This window comes from Hippocampus guttulatus, chromosome 3, assembly GCF_054856545.1.
Source record: "Hippocampus guttulatus isolate MCC_2025c chromosome 3, RoL_Hgut_1.0, whole genome shotgun sequence".
Classification (NCBI taxonomy): domain Eukaryota; kingdom Metazoa; phylum Chordata; class Actinopteri; order Syngnathiformes; family Syngnathidae; genus Hippocampus; species Hippocampus guttulatus.
Window position 1 is genome coordinate 19,593,197 of NC_141263.1, and position 24,051 is coordinate 19,617,247.

Genomic DNA, 24,051 nt, shown 5'->3' on the forward strand with positions numbered 1-24,051 from the left:
CTCAGCGTCAAGTATACCACATCATTAGACGGCCATCTTTCAACTTTCTAACAGGTTCTCATTAATACGGCCAAGGTCACCCTTCACTTGGCTTCTTATCGAAATGCAATAGGGTTATTCTGTTCAAATCCCATCATTTCTCTACTCTCTCATTCTCTTCTTCCCCTTCTTGTTCCCTGAAAGTATGTGGTGACGTTTGAGCTCGTGCTTGTGGCACTTGACAAAAGAGCAGGGGTGAAAAAGACAGATACAGAAAAACCACAAGCGCTGGTAAACACATTCTGTACATATAGACAACCCCCCCCCCCCCCACAAACACACACAAACGCACTCACACGCCTAGACATAAATCATCTTCCAGAATCATGCGAGAGTGCTATCGAGAGTTATCAGTACATTTAGAGCTGGGGTGCCCCAACGTTTTTTGAACAAAGATCTCCTCGATCAACCAACCACATTTACACATGCATGCCCTGATGAGCAATAGCCAAAGTGGTCACTAAGATGAACTAAACAGAAAAATAAAGTATCCAAAAAAGTTTGTGAGTTGGTGAAAAGCAAATCGCTGCCTTACCTTTTAGTAGAGACCTGACGCGAGACATGGGACGCTCACGTGTGCTGTTTTAAAATGCTTCTCCCGGCATTCCAGATTCCAATTCTTTGCCAGTGCCCTCGATGAGTTGTACATAAAAAAAACTCTGAATGAAAATAATAACAATAAAAGATATCGCACAAACAGCTCTGATCGCAAAGTATGATTCCAGACTGCTGACTGCTAACAACTTCCGGTGATGCAGGTCGCACGCCACCGTTGGTTAAAGGGACCTGCTTTTTTTATTTATTTTTTTAAATACTTTTCGTGAGAGTGAGACTGACAGGCTGCTAAGGGTGCAGTGAGCACTAACACAAAAAATATTTTAATAACAAAAATATTTTGTGGGGGGTTTTTTGAGGGGGGGGGCGTTCCCTCGCGATCGATTTGGGACCAGTCCGCAAGCAACCAGTCGGTCGCGATCGACTTTTTGGGCACCCCTGATTGAGTGGAAAAAGCTCCCTGGCATGAAAACTCAAGCTTGTTACTTAACGTTAAAAAAACGGTGACGATCTGTTTTTCTGTTTATGTACACTATGATTTTTTTCACACCTCAGCTAAAGCACTTCATAAATGAGGACACTCAGTGTTTGAAGCTTAGTAGATGGAATTCTTATCCGTTTTTGCTTGAGGTAAAAACTTCAGTTGCTCAACAGTCCGGGGTCTATGTTGTCCTATTGCACACTTCATAATGGGTCCCACGTTTTCAATGGGAGACAGGTCTGGATTGCTGGCAAGCAAGTCTTGTATTGACACTCTTAACGTGAAGCCTCACTCTTAAAACGTATGCAGAATGTGGTTTGGCACTGTCTTGCTGAAATAAGCAAAGACGTCTTGAAAAAGACGCTCCTTAGATGGTAGCCTATGATGCTTGCAATTTGCATGGTAGAGTTTTAACTTGCGCTTGTAGATGCAGCAACAAACTATTTTAAGTGACAGTGGTTTTCTGAAGTGTTCCTACACCCACAATGGCAATATCCTTTTCACAATGATGATGCTGTTTAATGCAAATCCGCCTGCGGGATTAAAGTTCTCGGGAATTCAACAGTGACATGCGGCAGCACTTGTGACACTGGTTGAGGTAAGTGGGCTGCCTATGTGTGTGCGCGTGTGTGTGCCATTCTATCTGGGAATGGTTTGAGGGGTCTTCTATACAGCCAGTGGCTGGGTAATGAAAGGTTATTTAGCCAATTCTCCAGGTGGGGGGGCTGCTCTGACACGGCTCGTTTGTCACAGTTCAATAACTGCCACTCCAGGGAGTGTGAGGGGGGGGGATCCAACTGTGAAGTGTGTGTGTCTGTGTGTGCGTTTATGCACTAAGGCCCTGCTTGTGTGCACAGTTGATTCCCAAAGCTTGTCCTTCCATTAGAGGCCTCAAACGGGGTCACGGCAACAGCCAACATGTCACAGCACAACTTTCCACACGGAAAACCGACAAACTGACAAGCCTGTGAGGACAAGCTATGCCCAAAATGGTGGATGTGTGCTTTAAACACAGTGCTTCAAACGTATAGCTGGATACTGTGGAACCTCCAAAGTCTGACACAATTTTCTGCATACAACTTGGCGTTCCAACTACTCATAGCAGAGATGAGTCTCCAAAGTCTAAAATTATCTGTAGGCATAAATATGAGTATGAAAGGGAGTTTGTCTACACTACAGTATGGGAGTGTAAAGAATAGATCTGTACTTCTGTTTTTGCTTCTTAATTGACATTTCCTGAAGTGTGTGTGTGTGTGTGTGTGTGTGTGTGTGTGTGTGTGTGTGTGTGTGTGTGTGTGTGTGTGTGTGTGTGTGTGTGTGTGTGTGTGTGTGATCCCTCAGACCTTTCCACAGTTATGGGCCATCTAGGAGCTGTTGAGACACTCTCCTCTCCTCCATTTGAAAATCAATATAAGTCTTCACTGCGCTCTGTGATGTGTCAACATGTCCTCCCAAAGAGACGCCCCAGGCACAAGGTGTTGCTCATCCCAATTGTGTGCAGTGATTTGGGCTTTTGCGTCCAACACGACACCCCGACGCTCAACTACTTCTGGCTTTAACGTTCACGTGAAGAATTCATGGTCAGGTCTGTGTCGCCCTCTTGTGGCCATCAAAGAAACCAGTAGTACATGAAAAGTCCATTTCGAGCATCGTAATATATTTTATTTTATTTTTTATGCTGGTGGAACGATATGACCACCGTCCTCCTGGTTGAGGGTCGAGTGCACCCACTGCTGAGCTAAAAGCCTTGGCAGCTAGCTTAGCGGCCAGCACCCAACCATACAATTGTATAGCACAAATGGGCATCTGTTATCCGAAGATAGGTGTGGATCTTCCCAGTGAGTGTTTGATAGATAAACATGGACCAGTGAATTTGTCGTGAGTGAAGCGAAGGCCAGTTAAGAACTGCAGGGACTACAGGTCACAGTGGTGGGTGGGTCAATGCCACGTGGTATTTGTCTTTTAAACAACCACGGAAAACAGACGCGCCAAAGCAAAGCTGAGCCAAACTGTCACAGTGCAGTCAAAAAGCAGCAACGAAAGCACTTCTCATTACAAGTGCACTACCAAAAATGATGTTGATACTCTCAACCATCCATCGAGCCATTTTCTACAGTGCATGTCCCTCCCTTGGGTCACGGCTGCACCGGAGCCTATTTCAGCAGATTTTTTTCAAACCCAGAACCTCAGACCGCTATAACACAGAGTGACCCCATGCTGTCATTTACTGCTCAAAAAAACGACTGCATATTGTAGCTTTCACTACACTGACCATTTTCATGATTAACATTGGTCAGTAAACCATTTTCACTGTCAATCTTATCTAAACAATGCGTTTAACCAACGTTAATATTTGCACAGACTGCAAACAGTCCTCCCAGTGGGTGCTGAAAGAGGCCAAACATGCCTAACACGTGATTAGTGACATCATGAGATAGAAGCTCTTCCTCATTCAAAATGACTCACTGCTAGTCAGGGAGTCAAATTGACCAAGAGCCCAGTAACCTTCAAACAATCATCAAACTAGCTACACAGAATATTTTAATTATTTTGTGAGAAAAGCTTCAAGGGAGAACATTTCATACTTCTTAAGGAACTAGACGATGACACGTTTAATGTTTAGAGATGCTTTCTGGGTAAGTCACATGTTGTGCTTTCATTCTTGAAAAGTTGGGCTAAATGAATGGAGCATTTGTTCGAGGTCTTCAGTAAAATAGTGTCCATGGGCCTGTGCTAAAAATAACTCATATACCAGGGATTAGACATTGTGATTCCTTCAAAGTGTTGCAGAAGTGGTCATTTGAAAGTAATTCACAAAAAATGAAGTGTTGCATGAATATTTGTCTGCTTCCCACCTAGTAAAATCAGCGCTGGCGATTATTGTGAGAAATTAACATGAACAGTGTCTTGATCAATGAATATCATCAAATTTGGCATTTCAGAAGTGTGTATCAGACCGGTAACCCTTTCCATTGACCAGTACTCAAAAGCTAGCTCTCATTTTCAAATAAGTTGGTGATGTTTCTTGTAACTACTCAGTAGGCTGGATATAATGGAATAGGCTGTTTGTGGGCTGCAGGCCATACTTTGCCCATCCCTGGTTTAAATTCAGCTTGCTTGTATTAGCGGTTAAACACAATCACCAAAGCTGCATTGTCCCTCAAAGTTACTTTAAAATGCAAGTTCTGCTTTTTTATTTTTTTTTTTTTTACCCAATAGTGGATTCAGAATTACTTTAAGGACATGTGGCAACAGCTGCTGAGCAATACTCATCCTTGCACTGGTGTATTTACGCAACCACACGCGTTCTCCACTCCTCACAGGGGTCCGATTTTACCTGCCACGCTGGCTACGAAGCTCTGGTGCAACGCCTGCGAGATGGTAGACAAATGTGCAAAGATGTGGAAGAGCTGTTAAAGATGAGGTACGGATTTTATCTGCTGAAAGTGCATGATTACGCACATGCACATTACACAGTAACATGCACAGCAATAGACATAGAGTGAAACCTCTAGAGCGCCGCTGAAATTGTGCAGTTCAGAATCATGCATCACGTCAGACTTCATCTCACTGAGCTTCAAAAAGAGGTGAAGCAAAATCATTTGTACTTACCAGACACATTCCACTTTTAAAAGGGGAGTGATGGGCCAGGTAGCTGGAAATGTAAAAATAATGGCATCGTTTATTCTACAGTAACAGTAACATAATGGTCACTGAGAGTCTCCATGCTTTACTTTTTCATCCATATAGATATACAATTGCAAATATAGTTACGTTTGACTGCCAGACAACATATCTATGCTTAATTGGCATGGTTTGGCTGTTTGATGCTTCAAATTTGAGAATGTATTTTTTTCAATGAAAGTTTCTGTGCAACACAAACTCCACACTTTGCTTTTTAGTCACAGGTACGTATGACATCATAAATATTAATTATTATTTTAAAATGCAAAATACTGCACTGGTACGTCTCGGCGACAGCCGGCGCTTCATACCTGGAAAGGTATAAATATTTTTTGAAACCTCTTGTGATACAAAACACTTTTGACTCTTACATCTGCAATTTCGCGACACCATTCACCTTTGATTCAAAAGTTTATTCCTAGCTTAGTCCTCAAATTTAAAGTCATTATGAAAATGCACGTAATTATCTTTATCATGGCAGCATTTTTTTTTTTTGGTACAACTCTTGTTTTTTGGCCATCATGCTGTGACTTTCCGAATGTAGCAAAATGATGAAGTATCACAAGTGTTTACTTTTGTAGTGTTTCATGCACAGGGCATCAGCAGAGGAAAAGTATGGGCGGGAACTGATGACCATAGCCCGCAAAGCTGGAGGGCACGGAGAGATCAGGTAATCAGGTCGACATTTAGTCCATTCATTCAGGAAAACAATACCACGAGAAACTACTGAATTATTTCTTCATAAAATACTCCCATGCAGCACTCTAAAAAACTCCTTCGAGGAACTAAGAACACGTAAGTCCATCTACTATCAGAATACTTGTCTATCTTCGACATTGCCCAATAAGCAGGTCACTTCAGATAAAGACGTGACATTCTCTACAGTTGAGAGAATAAATAACAAATGCCAGTGATTGAGGAAACTGTCTCATGGAAAGAGCCACAGTGCTTTACATACTGTACCGTGCGTGTTATTTGTGGTTGCAGAGATGGAGAACATGGGAAACTTTCACATCCAATTGTCAGAGGCAATGAAAGAGGAGGTGAAAAAGGTGGAGGCGTTCAGAGAGCGGCAGAAAGAGCAGAGGAAGAAGGTACGTGGCCAAATGCTACGAGGGATAAGTGACAATATCCCACGCGAGGGGTCGTCGTTCTCCTCACCGTGTTTTTTTCCTCCCAGTTCGAAAGCATCATGGAGAAAGTGCAGAAGAGAAAGGTGTCGTTGTTCAGGAAAACTATGGAGGTAATGACACGATGCGTTCAACATGTCGAAGAGTGAATGCTGAGTCACACATTTATAGTTGTTGCCGCACTGGTAGAAGGATGGATACTCAACTCAACTGTAAAAAAAATATAAAACGCAGCTGTAACAAAGTGCTGTAACACAAGTCACAGAATTAGGATAAGTGTGAACCATCACAAGAATAATGGCTTGCTTTTAATGGACGATGATATAATGATTTGAATGTAGCCTCGCGTTCCTCCCTCCTCGCCACCTCTTCTCTCTGACCAAAGTGACACCCCCCCCCCCCTCACGAACATGCACATGTACAGTTGCCAAACTCGAAATGTGACTGATTTCATACACTACAATGTTAATACAGTGATCCGTCGCTATTTCGCGGTTCGTTTATTGCTGCTTCAGTGCATCGCGGATTTTTTCAAACATTCTTTAAAAAAAAACTCTTTGATCTTTAATCAGTGTCCAAGTGTTGTATACGATGCGTGCTAGTATGTGTGTGTGTGTGTGTGTGTGTGTGTGTGTGTGTGAGTGCACTCTGCTCAAGCGGGAAGGCTCATGTGTGTGTGTGTGTGTGTGTGTGTGTGTGTGTGTGGCTGAGAGAAAGAGAGAGAGAGAGAATTTATAAGAACAGAAGCAATTGACTAATCATAAACACGTCTGCTGCACACCGCTGGGATCGCTGGCCTGTGTGTGGGGGGTGGGGGGGGGGGGGGGGGTTAGTGCGCTCTGCTCAAGGGTGAAGGCCCACGTGGGGCTTTTTTAAAAAAAATATGTTTATTGGTCGCTAGTTCTTCGTTTATCGCAGATGGTTTTGGTCCCCATTAACCGTGATAAACGAGGAATTGCTGTATTTAAAAATGTATTGCTTGCCTTACAATAATTAATCTTGTAGATTTTCGTCTAAGCACGTATCAAATAAAAGCTCAGAGGAGCTGAATCTTCAAATTGTTTAACCCACAAATGTTGATAGTATGTAACAATATTAATATCGGCTGATGTTATTATCATTCATAATGAAACGCTGCAGTTGATCTTTGTCTCTCTCCAACCCACAGTCAAAGAAAAACTACGAGGCAAGATGCAAGGAGGCGGACGAGGCAGAACAGACATCAGAGAAGTCTGCCATTGTGGGCAAAAACGGTGAAAAGGTAATAACCCTTTGTATCAATGTACTGTTATTAAACTCATTCGCCGCTTGTTAAGAGGTGTCTTTGACATCTGTTGCCGTCATTGGCAGTGAATGAGTTAAAAGTATGCCAACCTGAGGTCAGTGACAAGATCACACTGCCTACATTCATTACATTGCGCAATGGGCAGGCAGGAAGCACACCAGAAAAAAAGGAAACATTAATGCTGCACGTTATAATGTAAAAAACATCTTACAAGGCCATTAAAGCTTCAAAAATAGCTTCTGTTGTTGCTATGGCAATGTCACGTTAGCATTGAGTTATCTATAATGTCGTACCAGCCAGGATAATGTTGTGTTCGTACTAGAGATGGGCATTTGACTTCATTGAACTCGATGCACCATCCGTCCATCCATTTTCTGATCTACTTATTCTCACAAGGAGCCTATCGCAGCTGTCTTCAGGCAGTGGGCGGGGGACATCCTATACTGGTTACAAATCATTGTATTTATTCTGTTGGGCCGCGGTGGGCGACTGGTTAGGTTTAGCATGTCTGCCTAACGATGCAGAGGTCCACGGTTTGATTCCGGACGTGGATTTTCTCCCCGTACTCCAGTTTCCTCCCACATTCCAAAAACATGCACGATAAGTTAATGGAACACTCTAAATTGTCCCCAGGTGTGAATGGTTGTTCGTCTACGTGTGCCCTTTGATTGACTGGCTACTAATTTTTGTCAAATGAATTTTGAAGCAAATTTTTGGATGGTATATAATTTCTTGAGATGCACCTGTATTTGCAAAATAAATGTTGTTGTTGTTGTTGTTGTATATGTCTGACAGGTACGCCACAGGGCCAAGCAATGCAGACAGGCTGCATGTGAAGCAGGTACAATATTGGCTCATCTGCCTTTTTAAATGTTACAGTTACAACCATTTCAAAGGATTTCTGAGTAAAAGAGCCTGTTACTGAACTGTATCCGGTACCTTTTATCATAAAGCTGCCCACATGTGCACGCTTTCTAAATGACTTCCCAACGTTTTGACAGAGAACTTGTACTTGACCAACATCGACCAGCTGGAAAGTATTCGCCAGGACTGGGAGGAAACGCACAGAAGCACATGCGAGGTAACTCGACAAGTTTTACACACAGTCACAAGCAGGAAGTTCCCACCGCTTCCTCTTTCTCAACATCATTCCGACTCATGAGGGGAAATGCGAGTCATGTGCAGTGAATCAGCTAAAAGTGGAACAAAATCATGATACTGAAAATGCAGACGTGGTCTTGTAGGTGTTCCAGCAAATGGAGGCCGATCGAATCAGCTTGCTCAGGTGCACCCTGTGGGACCACTGCAATCACATCTCCATGCAGTGCGTCAAAGATGACGAGGTAGGCACTATCTGAAACCGTTGAACTCCATCCACTCCTTTCGAACCTGTTCAAGAAATCTAATGGCCAAATTTGCTATGATGTTTTTTTTTCTGCATACATTGCATAATTGTAATCTGTGATATCCAATGAACGGTCTCTCAACAATCTCATCTCAGTTCTTTGAGGAGGTAAGGAAGCACCTCGAGCACTGTGACATCACCACAGACAACAACTGTTTCATAGAGATGAAAAGGACAGGCTGGCATCCACCAGGTGATTTCCTTCCATGTACTGTTTACACAGACAAAAAATATATATTTACACTCACTTTCAACCTATTGAAAATTCAAAGTCTAAAACAAACCGAACGTGCATGTTTTTGGTATAACACCATACACCATAGATCCATAGTGAGCAGGTCCATAGATCCACCTGCTAGATATGGTGGCTCACTGTCACCGCCCCAGGAGACCCAAACATGAGCATTTGTTAGACAAAAGTAGTGCTTAGCCTCTATCCTGTTGCATATGGAGTAATTCTAAACCCTTTCAAGAGGGGCATCAAATTCTATTCCGGCAGCTCCTCCCTAACACTGTACCGTAGCTTCCATTCATGTAGTAGTTACTCAAGCGGTAAACGACAAATTCCTGTACATGCCCCTTAATCCCCGTCTGCATCAAAACCAACCTCTTGTTTGCCGGTACTTGTCACAGAGCCCATCGTTTTTGAAAGCTATTACCAGAGGGAGACCAAGTCCAAGGATGGAAATGGCCGAGCACGCTTAACATGGGGCGGAGAAGACCTCATGAGAAGGACCTCAAATCCTCTTCTAGAATCTGCTACGGAGATCAACGTTGACAGTCGGCCCTCAGTACTGCCCTCTAGTGAGGAAGGTCAGTCCTGTGCCGTTTACAGCTATGATGTAGAAAGGACAATTGCTCACCATCTTTGCTGCCTTTTTTTTCTCTGCTTCATGTGATGTCTTCAGATGGGTCGTATGCATCCCTGCTGGGCCTCCAGCAGCCAGCTGTGGACGAAGACGCCTATGTTGCGCTTTACAACTACACTGCACAGGTGCTCTGGAAAGCATTCATGAACTAGTCTCTAATGTCTGTCTAGTATTGTCTTTTTTTTCTTTTGTCCTATTGGTAGTGTTTTTGGCCAATTAGTATGCAATTCAAACTTAATGGTAAGCAGTAGTGGGAAAAATGTTACTGATAATTCACAGGCATTCTATTATTAGTAAGGCACAATCTTTCTTCTAGTGTGCTATTTCGTCTTACTAGTAAGGACCAAAAAAACCCCATACAAGTTGGGTCACTCACATCTCAACCACGATAGTATTAAACATACCTGCGATCATGCTTGTTGTACAATCTATTCAGGTGGAGGACGAGCTGACGGTCCAAAGAGGCGACGTTGTTCAGGTCCGAGAGCGCGGTGACGATGGCTGGTGGACCGTGGAGAGAAACGGACAGGAGGGAATCGTGCCTGGGAACTATCTGGGAAAATTCTGAATATGCTCACAGAAAACGGGCAGATGAAATTAAAATTGAGTGAGTCACATGCCAAAAGGGGCGAGTCCACGTACACTGGAAATGGAATCGGATTAACATACTGTACTCACACTTTATTGGTTAACCATGTAATCACCTGTTTCAATCCTTTCTAAAGGACGTAAAACTTCTCATAGAGTGGGGTGGGCCCCTAAGGGGCAATGGGGGCACGTGACCCCTAGAAATTTTGGCCGTACGAGAATAAAGTGTAGTTGTACAACCACTACAGTAGGTGGCGTCGTTGCTCTCATTTCATTTTTGTTTGGATTTAAGGTATTATCTGGTACAGTTAAAAAAAACAACGTGAAATGTATTTGTTGGAATCTATATTTCATTTTTTCCTTTAATAAAGATACAACGTTATGGAGAGGTGTCCTTAAAAAAAGCAACACGTGCACCAAGCTTATCTAGAACTAAAACAATTTTGATTCAACAATGGTTTGAAAAATGCCACATTGTCAGCAGTTGCCACGGTGACATAGTATTCCCCGCCCCCTGAATTTTAAGATTAGATGCCTATCGCGGTGAGTCAGTTAGCTTTTGTGAGCATTTGGGAGAAATCAGACATCAGGTTTACAGTTTTTTTGTATCATATGCACATACTGTACTGTGTATATAGTGCACCCTCCACTGAAACAAACACCACACTCCAATTCTCCTGTTTTATTACTCAGCTAAGAAAATAAGTGGTGGTTGCGGTAGATACCACGAGAACAAGAGAAACTGGCAACTGTAAAGCTGAAGCCAAAATAAACAGTTAAGCAACGAAACAATGTAATGTCTGCTTGATGGAAAAGAGCACATTACAAAGACAAAAACCAAAAAATCTTGCCTCTTGCTTGCTTCATATTAGGTCTGGAAGAGCGCCCCAGATTTTTATTTTATTTTTTAACTTTTTGAATGTATTGTTTGCATGATAAAAAAATAAACAAACATTTCCATCATTGTCTCAACTCAAAAAGAATAAATGAGGAGCAGTCAAATTGAAATGTAAGATTTTATTTGTTTCCTCTTCAAAGCTATACACAATATTGTTGTTGCTTTTTTTTTCCTACAGCTCCAGCAAAATATTTTGGGTTTGACGTAATAGCGCCAACTAAATGAAAACATTGCAAAATGTCACAGAAAAATAACTATGTATATATACAAAACAAGTCATTCCTACTATTGGACATATGACTATGAAACTAAACAGATTAAAACACAAGGGGAGGCTCAATACTGATTTTACACCCACTTACAACATTGGGGATCCAACTGGCTCAGTGCTTCAACAGTGAAGCGGATTCGGAACTAAATTCACAGCATGAAAACAAAAAGGGAAATATAAAGTATCAGCTTCACTGCTAAAAAAAAATAAAAATAAACACTATTGGTTTTTGTTTGATTTGCATAAAAAAAAAACACAAAATGTCTTCAAAGCTCCAATCACAGTACAAAGTAGCACATCAGGAAAAACATTACCACACAGCCAGTTCTCACACATATTTAGTAGGAATTTGTACAAAAGGATGAAGCTGCAGTTCAGAATACGGGCATCTCAATCACCCCCAACACGGCAAATTGTGGAAAAGAAAATTGCATTTAATGTTGCTCCGCTTTGTTCAGTGAGTTTACTTTTGATTCTACGTGGGTCCCAAAGGAGGATGGACTCAACAAGGGCTGTTATGCAGAGTCATTGGTCGAAGACTCGACCAATGACATTAGCTGCTAGTGTTAGCCCTCATGGTGACTGGCTCGCTACTGGATGTATTAAAGATATTTAAGATAGTGTTTTGTTTCATTTTGTCTTTCTCCTCTGCTGGCCAAAATGTTAACACTTGTTAAATTAAATCATATGAATTTTTCCCCTCGTTTTCTTTCATTTCATTCTTTTCACTGCACTGCTTCTAGAGACATGCGTGTGGATGTTCGGTTTTGTCCAAAAAGATTTCTGCATTTCTGTGCGGCCATGTCAATCTAATCCGCATTGGTCATTGTAGTTTAAATCATGTTCGCAATAGGAGTCATCCTTTCTTCAACCGATCAGATTTCAAATTCACCTCAACGGGCCACATCTCTGGTTAGTATCATGTATTTTATTTGCGTGTTTGTGGCTTTTGTCATGTTTTTAGAAAAATATAGATTCTGAAGTACTCCACTCATTGTGACAATGCATTTTTGGAAATTGTCCATAATTGCGATGTGATAGCAGTTGTATTAAGAGATGAGTTGATTCCCAACTAAAGGACCAGACACTAAATACATTGCCCGCCACTGATTTAGAGCGTGCACGATTGCCAAGTTTACTCTGGTTCAACAACAATGACCATGCTATTGCTGTATTTTTTTTTTTTTTTGGGGAGGGACTTTCAGTCACACTTTTTTCAGACTTTGGCTGGTTAAGTGAGTTATACTCAGGTGTGACTTCTAGATATTAGAATTTGAGCTTGGACTGGCACCAAAAAATCCCCACACCCTAATCGTGTCGACTTTCTTTGGGAAGTGGGCAAATACTTTTGGTGCTTTACCATCGGTGCTAAGTAGTAGCCATGGCAATTCAAATGGATTGCTAGTTTAGCATGTAGCCACAACAAGGATTTACTACTTATAGCACGAAAAGGTGCAGTGCCCGACCAGCATTCTACCTCTGGCCACAATGCAAAATGGGACTCTATTTCAGGGAAGCCATTTTAAACTATAAAGAAAAACTTTTTGATATCCAATCGGAGCTTATTCACTGCAGTCAACATGGGGCGCATTTGGAAATTCACTCAAATGCTTTAACACCATTCTAGGAGCGTGTGAGTCCGGAGAGGCAGAGCGCTTGGCCTCACATGAATTTATGAACGCAGCCTTTGTTATAAAGCAATCAGCAGCTTCCGCTTTAACTGTTTCCATCTGCACTGTCAAATGCACCAGATTTTGGCACAAAAAGTGACATACTCCGGAGCGGCGTCTATGTGTTTTGTTTTCTTATTCATTATGCATTTTTTTGACTGGTGTGACTTACACTCTGGATCGACATATATATAAAGTTTTTTTTGTTGTTGTTGAATTTCATATTCAGAGTACTCATTTGCCCCATCCTCATACATTTCCAACGATGATTTAACCCTAATTACTTATTTATTTTTTGGGTTATTCTGACTAAATGACCTCATTTTATTTTTAAATGACGAACTAATGCTGATAGCCATTCATACGCCAAACTTTTTAAATCATTCAGGAAAAGAACATAAAAAAAAGCTCACAAAGCATGTCAGTAATAAGAATAAATAGGCGGTTCCTCGTGTTGGGATCACTTCATCAGTGTTTGCTACTTCATTGGATTGTGCAAGGTGTGCTTGAGTTTATATACCTAAGCTTAAATATAGAACTACAGTTGCATGACATGGTGATGCTCGCCTTGCAATGCTGGCCACGCGAGTCCTTCAAGCATAGCTGTTGGTGGCGACCAGCAGTTCGTACGCTGGGTCGTGACTCCGCCTACAGAGCACCACGCAAGCGCAGAGCATGCCGAGCATCTGCAGGCACATAGACAGGGGGGGTTGTCCGATTTTGTGGTTTAGGGTTTCTACTTTAAATACAAATTTGCAAATGAGTCATCCTCACCTGTATTGATGCAAAAGTTAGCGCAGCCCAAATGACATACATCATGATCTCCTTTAACTTCTTCACAACCAGAGCTTCACAACCCTAAAAAAAAAAAATAATAATAGTAATGATAAAATAAAATAAAAGTGAGTAAGTGTAAACAACTTGAAAGAACACAATTGTTTGTTTAACATCAATTTAAATTTTTTAAAAAATCATTGCCACTGTTGTTGCGTGTGCGTGCACCTCTTGGTATAAGTCTGCCGGTCGAGCGAGGGTGCCGGTGCAGTTGCTGATGTTGGGTTGGCAGCAGCTGACAGGGACGCTGTTGTTTTTGGACTCTTTGAACCAGCGAGTATTCCTCCAGTCCGAGTAGTTGTGGATACCGCAGCAGTGAAGCTAAAAATACAGATAGCAAACATTTTCAGACATCTGTGGAGTAGTCAACGGATACATCATCTCTTGGATGTCAATGATAACACACGAACATTAAAAAGTGAACTAGAGCTCAGGTCATTGAGGTTCTGGGGTGCAGTGTTTTAAGCCTCTACATGGCGACTCATCTGATCCCACAGGTTTTCAATAGGATTCGGGTCTAGAGAAAGTGCAGGCCATTCCATTTGCGGTAGACCAGTCTCCAACAGCCCTTCCCCTGTCCATAGAGATGAAATTAGGCCCGTGTTGTCGTCTTGGTCTCATGATGTCAAAATGTGAACAGCATGGCGAGGACGACTGTTTAAAGACCAGCTCTAATTGAACAAGGAGATTCAAGATTCAAGGATCAAACGCCTGTTGTCAATTTTGCTGTTAAGCTCCTTGTAAGAGAGCAACAACTTGTGTAAAAAGTTCTGAAACAGTTAACCGTTGGACATGTGCATTCAAAAGTTAGAGAAGGTCACATTGGGTTCACCTGTAAAGGTTTGAATGCATTTTAGGCTGATCCTGAAATATCACCCAAAAGTGAATCTTCGTGTTACAATAAAGGACCCCCTTCTAATAGACACTTCCCCCTCATAGCATCATAGCAAAGCTTGAAGTTTAGAATGACAAAAGATAATTTTTGTTTTTTGTATCCCCCCCTCCCCTCTCACCTGTCGCTGCACATAGTCAATAGCGCGACTGGGAGCGTCCGTGTTGGTGCCGTTATACTCATTGTACACCTTCTGGATGGAGTGGTTCACCTCATCTTCCACCTGGAACACACATACTTTCTCAGCCAACCTCTTCTTTTTTTTTTAATTTAAGTATTTTGGGTTATTTCCAGATTTTCAGTTTTGACATGAGTATTTCAAACTTTACATGCACAACAGGCGAGGAATCATTGTAGAAGGAAAGTGAAACTGCTTTGATAAAGGAGCAAGAAGCTTACTTTGGCTCTGTAGATGTAGCCCAGCACCACCACCACACATTCTGTTACAAACACCAGCAGCAAGATGGCAGCAAACTGAGTAAAGGAAAAAAAGTTAAAAATTGATCCTGGCGTCAGTCCGAACTGAAGCGGCAGCTGCGCACTCACGGTGGCCAGGCCGCAGGAGCTTTCGCGTATGGTGGCACAGCAGCCAATCAGACCGATGACGAAGAGAAGCGTGCCCACGGCGATGATGACGATGGCTGGGATCAGAGTGTAAACGTCCTCAAAGAAGTGGTCGTAGTCATCATAGGTGATGAACACGTAGGCGCCAATATAGCACAAAATGCCTGCTGCCGCCTACACAAAAATATTTATATGGATCTTTAGTTCTCATACTGTATATCTCAAAACCTCATGCTCAAAACAAAAGTAAAGTTGTGGAAAATTGCTAATCAGATGAGGCCGCTGACGAGCAAAACCGCTCCACAAAGAAATAGTTATTTCAAGCCGTGTACTGTATTATTCATGCTTTGTTACTGCAATGTCAGTTGAGTTGATGCCACAAGCGTAAAATGAGATGAACACAATGAAGGGGTTCATTTTTTTCCATTCTGAATGATTTAGTATTGCAGCTTCCAACAGTTAGTTCAAGTCAAGTCAAGTACAACTTTATTGTCAAATCTGCAGATGAAATGTCCTCCCTCTTAAACAGAGAACAAGACAACAAGAGGAGCCGCTGTGGGTGCCCGGCTGCCATCAAAAAAACACAACATAAAATTACAAAATAATACAACACAACACATAAAACAGACAGTCGTGCCATCTTAACCACTTTTCCTCCATTCACTTTGTTGTTTGAAGCAGTAATAGATGAAAGAGGAGCAAATTAAAATGACCTTTTCACCAGTCGATCAAAGACGTCATGCTGAAAATATGCACACGTCTGCGACAAGCTAAGTTTGAAAGCAACAAGAAGCTGTAATGTCCAGCGACGTTCTGACTCGCACCACGCAGTTTCACAGGACACGATCCTTCCATGAGTGATTATATACAGTAGAACACTCCCCTCTAGTGTGATATTGCTTATATGTTATTTGGCATTAAACAATTCCAAATAAATACATGAATCATAATAAACAGTTTAAAATGATTTTGCAGTACATTTTAATGCAAAATCAAATTTTACCAGATGGAATAATTTAAATGATAGTGTGTTCTCTTCGATGAAACAAAACAGGTAGAAACTGCATCGAGACCTCAGGATGTAGAGTGCTTGGTGTAAGAATGCAATATAGAGCATACTCCATTCTTAACGTAACGCAGTACCGGTTACTGTTTTGTATTTGATTCTAGAAATGATTTTCCACACAAATACACACCATAATTGCCCCTCCACTACAGTGCGGCCCGATTTACGCACAAACGCAGTGCACTGCATCACCGCCAACTCTACAATATTAAATGCTCATGTTAATTTAATATAACCGTAACCCCTAAACAGAGCATTATTGACACTGTATAGGTGGACTGGATGCAAGTCAGTGCAGGGAGCCGGTGAGTGTTTATATTATGGGATGCTGACCTGCTAGCTTAAGTAGCACAGCGGGTCAACAGCTGCCACGTTACGTCATAGCGGCTCTCAACGCAATTTTATGCCTCGCTCCACACGTTGTTCAGTGTATGTACTGTTATATTATGAACTATTTTCCTGACTAATAGAACACGGCTATACAACAAATTGAGAACGTGCATCTCTGTCGCAATGCGCTAGTTTGCTAATAACATCGGTTCATCCTCCTCAGGGACACCGCACGTCGCTCAAAAGTGCTCAAATTGTGCTTACCCAAAATATGAGATTGAGGAAAACCAGGACGGTTTTGGATGACGTAATCCCACACTGACCCATCGTTCGTTCGATATAAATAAAAATATAAATGTGTAAATCGCTATTGTCTCTGTGCGAGGGGGAGAAAGCGACGCACCTGCTGCACTTTTTTTCTTTTTACTGTTTTGATAATAAAATGGCTTCGGAGACTCCGCCCTACTGTGCGGATTCCCAAGGGATGGACCAATGAAAACACGACAATCGAGGTGAAGGGGGGCGGGGGGTGGCGGCACAACGGTCACGTGGTATGGAATGTCACACCAAGTGGGCGGGCCGACCCGGGTTTGAAATGAAGGAATATCACATTTTTGGTTAATTTTGTTGTTGGTGATCTCACCAATGGTTAGTTAATTAGTTAGTCAGCCATATAAAACGTTCATACAAAATACTGAAAATTGTTCATTTGTTTTCTCCATGATTTATCATTCATCATTTTATGTTATTTTTTTTTCAGATCTCATGAAATATGTTTAATTATTCTTTGACATTTTATGTCAATTGCTGGTAAACATTAATTAGCTAATAAAAAGCCTACTGGTGATATAAAATTAACTCACTAAATAAACCCTACAAATTCTACAGGTCAACTAGAAAAAAGAGAACATTTATTAATAGTTTTGAAAGGGTAGTTGGTGATCTCCCTGTATTAATTTATTTATTATTCAAATGTAAAGTATTATTTCATGCGAGGTGCATGTTTATGATATTCCAAAATGAACTTTTTGATTTCTAAGTGCATTTTCTATCTTTGATATATTATATTATTTTATTCAGGTCTCATGTAACGTGTATTGTTGTTCGACATACTGTAATATGTTCATCGTTTACTCAAATTCGTTTATGGTTTAAAAAAAATATTACAGGCAATATAAAATCACTTTTTAAATACAATATCATCGCAGTCAGAAGGTGGTAGTATCTCACCACAAGCACTTGAATAGCCTGATTCTTAAATTCTTAAATGATTTAACATTCAGTTTTTTTAATGGGGACAAAGCCCCGACGTCATCATAGCTAATACATATTTAACACCTCTCCTAATCTGAAATCTTTTATTCAGATGCTCAGAATGACTTGAAATATTCACTCACGTAGTATCCTGTCAGAAGATTAAGCTAACATGGACATTAGTATCCTTTTGGTGCGCTGTCTTTAATATGTCACACTATTACCAGCAGTAGTTTACTGAGTTAAACGGTTCTCCATGTATCTGTGTCATCTTTTTGAAACTTGTTCAGAACTTAACTTTTACATTTGTACCACAGTTCGTATTCTATTCTCAAATCTGCATTTTCATTCCCACAGTATTTAGTGAAATGATTACGGATCTAGAGAAATAGAATGATACGTTGACACAGTGTTGCCACCTTAACAACTTAGTGTTCAGATGGCATTTTGAACCTTTTTTATAACTAGGAAAAAAATCTGGCATTTGTTTCTGGTTTTATTGGAGAATTTTGAGACTCCCACCCAGACGCAGTTAGAGCAGGAGATGTTTAATTCCTCTGCATCTTGACTGCAAATTTTTGTTTTAGGGCTTAAAATGTGGTTTGTCGGATTCCATCTTTTTAATAACTGCACTGTTTGCATATGTACTAGCTTGATGGAAAACAGTTATTTGTGACGAAAGTTTGTTGGATTGGAACAACACACCCATCTCACAATACAGAGGTCGAGGTTTCAAATCCGGGCTCCGATCTCCTGTGTGGATTTTCTCCGGGTATTCCGGGTTCCTCCCACATTCCAAAAACATGCACAGCAGGTTAATGGAACACTCTAAATTGTCCCTAGGTGAGATTGTGAGTGTGAATGGTTGTTTGTATGTGTGCCCTATGAATGGCTGGCAACAAAATCAAGGTGTACCCAGAACAAATGACACTTCTAGATTATGTTTGGTAAAATAAGAACAAGGTGTTATACTGGGTTTAAATGGAGACAGAGAGCAAAAAGTACTGCAGTATTTTTTTTATCCATTCATGTGTTTTTATTGGCCACATTTTATTCCAATATCCCAATATCCGTCACATAGTGTGTATATGTAAATGAGATGAACGTAATGGTTACAGTAGCCAGTTAAATAGGAAGTTAATCCTCCAAAATGAACACAGGTGAATAGAAAAAAGACTTTACAAAGTGGTTTTACTGCTGGCTGCCCAATTATAACACACCTTTCAAGCACAAGCTCCACCCTTTATAATGCTATACATAATGTTGGTTACTCAGCCTAAAACTAGAAGGTAAGCTACTTCCCTATTATTGATTGTGAGGGCAGATTGCTTTTTTTAAACCAAGCATTTAAAAGTCCATATTGATTTCATACAACATTTTCAGGCAGGTGGAAACATGATTCATATAATCTGCCCACATTTATACAAGTTCTATTGTGGATGTGTTTTTGCAGAAAAATGGAAGAAGCTTTATCGCTCACATAATAGCCAATGGATGATGTCACAATCTTTGCAGGTCTTGTATTTGCTGCATGTCAGCGTGGAGTGACAGCAGTGAAACTGTGAACTTTATTCACTACAAATAAGCAAACTAGACCAAATATTGTAGCAAAAACAAAACAAAAAATTGATTATTGTGAATGGCAGGAAAATGAGGGTGGATTACAATCATTGTGAGCAATGTACTGTCCTTAATGGCGATCAAGGTGGATCACTTTCTCTGCGTGTACATTTCCAAAATCCTCATTAGCATCTCCGCCTCCTGTAACAGTCACACGTGCACAGGGACATACAATCACTTTTGAAATACAAAATAGTACAATTTTTTTTTTAATCTAGTTGATGAAAAATACCGGTACACAAATAATATTAGGAGGGAGTAGGAAAAACACAAAAATAGAGAAATAAAAAATATTAACAGAAAAGAAGCATAAAAATACAACATATGTATATTGTATACAGATATTAGAAGAATATTAGAAGGGGAGAGGACAAAAAATAACAACAATACCAAAATATTAGGACAACAGAAGCAAAAATATGGGGAAAAACTAAATTAAATAAACATAAAATGTGAGGAAAAAAAATACAAAAATATGAAAAAAAATAAATGCTACATACCAGGAATAAAATGTAAAATATTTGAAAGAAAATGCAAAGTTAAAAGGAAAAACAATACTAATTCTAAGTGAAAACACAAAAACTCTAGGTAAAAAAATGTTCAAATGCAGCATCCTTTTATTGTATAATTTACAGCAACAGACCTCACCTCAGTTTTCAAGCGGCTCTTTTGCGAGTCCATCTGCGCTTGCATGGCCGCATGGAGGAAGTTCCGGAAAAGCTCGCTGAGGCTGCTGTGTCCCTGTGTCCGGGAGATCTCCAAGGCTCCCACCCCCTGGACCTCAGTGGATGACAGCAGTGGGGTTTCCATCACACTCTTCTTGCCCATGAAATGCCCTTCACAAAACGCAAATCATTATCATTAGACTGCTGAACTACATTTATGTATGTATTTTTTTCCCCAAAATAAAATAAAAGGTACACGAGACATACGGAATCAAAAATACTAAACGAGAAATTCCTCGGCGAGACACAAGTGTCTGAAGAAGGTATCACCTTGAAAGACACAAGGAACCGGGCTGACGAAAACTAGTGAGCACAAAAACCCAACCAAACAGGAAAAGACATGAACCACAAGCAAACAAGATATAACAAGAAACAAAACCAAACACAAATCCAAACAAAAACGCGGTTCCTGGCGTAAAACAACAAATTAAGAACGGAAAAACAGTAAAACACAATAAAATGCGCAAACAATGCCAATTCAAAAGCCAGAGAATAAAAATGTGTTTTTAGACAAGTTCTAAAGATGGACAGAGATGGCGAGAGGGGATTTAACGGAAGGCCATTCCAAAGGGAGGGAACGACAACAGATAAATAGTTTATCGTAAAAATTGTGCATTGTAAAAATATGGTTTCATAACAATCGTCCATTCATCAGGAGGTTAAGTAAAATGTGTAAAACATGAGTACAGTACATAAGGTTTTGACTATTGGATATGCTCATAACTGAAGAAAAGTAGTCAATAAAAAGCCAATTCAATAGGATTTTTTGTTGTTAACTTTGACAGGTAAAACAATAGCACAGAACAGGAGTTAAAAGAGTTTCAAAAAAGAACTGACTGATTGTAATATGAAATATTACATGAGATTTGGCTCTTATACAAAATCAACTTCATGACTGGAAAATTAATAAACCCTTGCTCTTACCTGTCGCCCAAAGGTTCCCTCTGGGATTCACCTTAATTTGGGCCACTTTATTCCTCAGCTCGGTGAGGTCGAAGCTGACTGCCGTGCTGACAGAAGCGAGAGAGAAGACGACAAGGGAAGTCAAGAAGCCACACCAGCACAAGTTCACCGTCAGACCCTTCATGGTACACGTCTAACACGGTGTGAGCGTGAATGTTTGTGGTTGAGGGAGCATCATTCCCACTTTTATACGCCATTCTGGCCAGGCCCCACCCCCTCCACTGATGATGCGCGTTACTCACTGTGTGTGTTATGAATCATTTATACACACACACACACACACACACACACACACACACACACACACACACACACACACAGTATCATTCATTAGTAGCCCACACTTCTATAAAAATCACAACATTGACACAACTCGAGACAGATTCATTAGTTCAGAAATGTTTTCTTCGTTAAATCAGCCAGTGCTAGCCTGGAAAACAGATCAGCAGAAAATAAGTCCGCTGGGCAACAGCGGTGGCTTTGCACAAGGTAAGCGGAGCTGCATTGAGTTTTGTTAGAGATTAGCATATTCTGATTAAAGCATACCTGTCAACTTTTCGGAGCGCCAACCTGTATAAACTACCAAAAATATCCTTATAAAGAGCAAAAAATCCTTATAACATACCAAAGGATTTTATATGTCAAAATAACGGCAGAAAAAAACCCCACGAAATTTTCAATATTTATTGTAGATCTCCATAATACAATGTCTGGTTAATGTCTAATCATCATTCTACTTAGTGGCATTACTGTGTTCAGAGTTGTATTCCTGCGTTACTTTTTTCACCAAATTTTCAGAATCCGTATGATTTGTGCGATACGGCCATATACGTAAGATTCACCACAAAATCCGTATGAACTATGGCTAAACCGTATGAGTCGACAGGTATGTTAAAGTGACATTTACTCGATTACCTGGTGAAGTTGTTGACTTTGCATGGGTGGGAGCATGGTTGTGTTTGGCGAAGGTGCACAGCAAGCTGACTTTGAGCAAGAGTAATGGGACACACTGGACCGGTTGCACAGACAAGCATCGACACTCATGTTTTCAGACCTCTGGACAATTTAGGCAGCCATCTGTGAACAAAACATGCATGTTTTTGGAAGGCAAGGGAGAGAGCGCAGGTCCAGGAGAAAAGCATGATGAGAACATGTGCGCTGAGATTCGAACATCGAACCCTTTGACTGTCAGGCAAGACTTCAAACTAACTTTCCCCCAGTGACAGTCACTGTGGTGCCAGCGATGAAAATAAAATGAAAAATAAAATTGCACAATAAAATCAGCAACACAAATGTCTGGATAAAACTAGAAGTGTCAAAATGTCATTGATTAATCAATAACCAATCGATTAACTTTTACTGATTAGTTTAATCAGAGATAGATGACTTTTTGGAGCTGATTCAGAATCTGCCATGTATTTTTTTTCTCTCTTGCATCATGTTTTGCATAATAATAGTAATAATAAGATAATAATTGCGATATATTTAGCAATATTTATGGAAGTAGGGTTAGTTTCAGCAAAAGGTGGATTATTTTAACATCATTACTAAATTCCATCACATGGCAAAATCTGTGTTGCGCCAGCTTTTTTGTTCAAATTTAAAAGCCAAAGTATCTCAAAAAAATGATGTTCTAGAATTTAAGTAGATTTTGTTTTCAGCATAAAAAGTGTTTAAGGGCACTTAAAGCCATCTCAGATTTAAATTTTCTGTTGACAAATGGAATCAATTTCATCGACAATTATTTTAATGAACCCAAAAAGAACAATTGTTTCACTTACAGTTGTCCAAATCCTCAGATATTAGCCTCTCAACTGAAACCATCCTGATTTCTGTGGTCCTTCATGAAAGCAGAATGGTTATCAATTGTATACGATCAAAATAAGACACAGTGAGTTGAGTCATCTACGAGGAGGCCGCACAGAGCTACGAGGAGGCCACAGAGCTACGAGGAAGTGTGAGTTGCTACGCATTGCAGAGCGGAAAGAAGGAGCAGCAACAGCAAAGTCAACATTTCTCTCGTGTGAAGCTTTCCTACATTTGAAAGTAAAGAACAGAGCGAAACATGGTGGCAGCGCGTGTGTAGAAATTGGCGACGTGAAGAGGGGGTTGGACGAAACGCTAGCTCGTTAGCACGGAAGCTAACCGCGGACGTTAGCACGGAAGCTAATTGCGAAAAGTCGCTACGCAGCTGGAACCCACCACCAGAGACCAACCAGCCGAACGCCAGCGAGCGTGAGGGAGCCGGCAACCCCACTTGCCACGTTAGAAACACCCAGCAGCAAGCCCACTGGACACGTCACAAACTAGCATACAACTGGCTAGCAACGAGACCCGACAAAATGCCACCCAAACAGAAGCAAGACACAAAGCAGGATGAGGATTTCCTGACCCTCACTCAAGTAAACGAATTACTCCAGCAACAAAAAGAGCTTTTTACGGCGCTCTTGCAACAACAACAGGAAAACTTCAAAGGATTTGTCAAGATGATAATAGACTCAACAAACTCACGACTTGACACTTTTACCAGGGACGTCCAAGAAATAAAAACCAGCATCAACTTTACCCAAAAAGAGGTAGACGACATTAAAAAAAATCTAATCTGTCAAACTGGCCATTCCAAAGACATGCAAACAGAATTCTACAAAATATGTGACGGCATGCTTGTATTAACAGACAAGATGGACTACTTGGAAGGACAGTCAAGAAGAAACAACTTGGTAATTGATGGAATTGAGGAAAAACCGGGAGAAACGTGGACTGAAACAGAGGAAAAAGTTCAAAAAATCCTCAAGGAGAAGCTGCTGATACAGGGGCAAATTGAGGTGGAGAGAGCTCACCGCACAGGAAGACAAGAACCTGGAAGACCTCGTCCGAGGCCAGTTGTGGTGAAATTTCTCAAATACAAGGACAGATCAAGGATCCTAC

General features: G+C 40.8%; 3 protein-coding genes across 5 annotated transcripts; 1 reads left to right on the forward strand and 2 right to left on the reverse strand.

Annotated features, from left to right (window-relative positions):
* The first annotated feature begins 3,542 nt into the window (after positions 1 to 3,542).
* pstpip1b (proline-serine-threonine phosphatase interacting protein 1b) lies at positions 3,543 to 11,374 on the forward strand. Of its 2 annotated transcripts, none has more exons than XM_086107311.1 (14): positions 3,543 to 3,711; positions 4,399 to 4,499; positions 5,355 to 5,429; positions 5,520 to 5,554; positions 5,747 to 5,853; positions 5,940 to 6,002; positions 7,058 to 7,150; positions 7,970 to 8,015; positions 8,176 to 8,255; positions 8,419 to 8,517; positions 8,676 to 8,772; positions 9,213 to 9,392; positions 9,488 to 9,573; positions 9,885 to 11,374. In XM_086107311.1, exons 1-14 carry the CDS (start codon positions 3,679 to 3,681, stop codon positions 10,014 to 10,016), a joined length of 1,227 nt encoding a protein of 408 aa, XP_085963437.1. In that variant the 5' UTR covers positions 3,543 to 3,678; the 3' UTR covers positions 10,017 to 11,374. The 2 variants fall into 2 exon arrangements, with proteins under 2 accessions (XP_085963437.1, XP_085963438.1); XM_086107312.1 differs by having other exon boundaries at positions 3,695 to 3,711; positions 5,341 to 5,429.
* Positions 11,039 to 16,987, reverse strand: LOC147207787 (tetraspanin-3-like). The gene is made up of 7 exons (XM_086107313.1): positions 16,826 to 16,987; positions 15,148 to 15,339; positions 15,001 to 15,075; positions 14,723 to 14,824; positions 13,878 to 14,030; positions 13,650 to 13,733; positions 11,039 to 13,561 (listed from the first exon to the last, which is right to left on the reverse strand). The coding sequence occupies exons 1-7, from the start codon at positions 16,886 to 16,888 to the stop codon at positions 13,469 to 13,471; spliced, it is 762 nt and encodes a 253-aa protein (XP_085963439.1). The 5' UTR covers positions 16,889 to 16,987; the 3' UTR covers positions 11,039 to 13,468.
* A 1,866-nt stretch (positions 16,988 to 18,853) lies between these two features.
* Positions 18,854 to 22,230, reverse strand: nmbb (neuromedin Bb). Of its 2 annotated transcripts, XM_086106834.1 has the most exons (4): positions 22,039 to 22,230; positions 21,085 to 21,170; positions 20,084 to 20,271; positions 18,854 to 19,576 (listed from the first exon to the last, which is right to left on the reverse strand). In XM_086106834.1, exons 1-4 carry the CDS (start codon positions 22,155 to 22,157, stop codon positions 19,526 to 19,528), a joined length of 444 nt encoding a protein of 147 aa, XP_085962960.1. In that variant the 5' UTR covers positions 22,158 to 22,230; the 3' UTR covers positions 18,854 to 19,525. The 2 variants fall into 2 exon arrangements, with proteins under 2 accessions (XP_085962960.1, XP_085962961.1); XM_086106835.1 differs by lacking the exon at positions 22,039 to 22,230 and having other exon boundaries at positions 21,085 to 21,369.
* Between the last annotated feature and the right edge of the window lie 1,821 nt (positions 22,231 to 24,051).

Bases quoted from the DNA above. Each gene is read 5' to 3' on its own strand.
- LOC147207787 (XM_086107313.1), bottom strand. From the start codon at position 16,888: ATGGGTCAGTGTGGGATTACGTCATCCAAAACCGTCCTGGTTTTCCTC. The intron at 15,340-16,825 runs GTAAGCACAATT...ATTTTTGTGTAG, and splicing joins TCCTCAATCTCATATTTTGG to GCGGCAGCAGGCATTTTGTG. The intron at 14,031-14,722 runs GTGAGAGGGGAG...CTGTATTTTTAG, and splicing joins TTGACTATGTGCAGCGACAG to CTTCACTGCTGCGGTATCCA.
- pstpip1b (XM_086107311.1), top strand. From the start codon at position 3,679: ATGACACGTTTAATGTTTAGAGATGCTTTCTGG. The intron at 5,430-5,519 runs GTAATCAGGTCG...ACTCCCATGCAG, and splicing joins GGAGGGCACGGAGAGATCAG to CACTCTAAAAAACTCCTTCG. The intron at 5,854-5,939 runs GTACGTGGCCAA...TTTTCCTCCCAG, and splicing joins AGAAAGAGCAGAGGAAGAAG to TTCGAAAGCATCATGGAGAA.
- nmbb (XM_086106834.1), bottom strand. From the start codon at position 22,157: ATGCTTGTCTGTGCAACCGGTCCAGTGTGTCCCATTACTCTTGCTCAA. The intron at 20,272-21,084 runs GTAAGAGCAAGG...CGTTTTGTGAAG, and splicing joins AGGGAACCTTTGGGCGACAG to GGCATTTCATGGGCAAGAAG. The intron at 19,577-20,083 runs GTGAGGTCTGTT...TGACTGTTACAG, and splicing joins AGAGCCGCTTGAAAACTGAG to GAGGCGGAGATGCTAATGAG.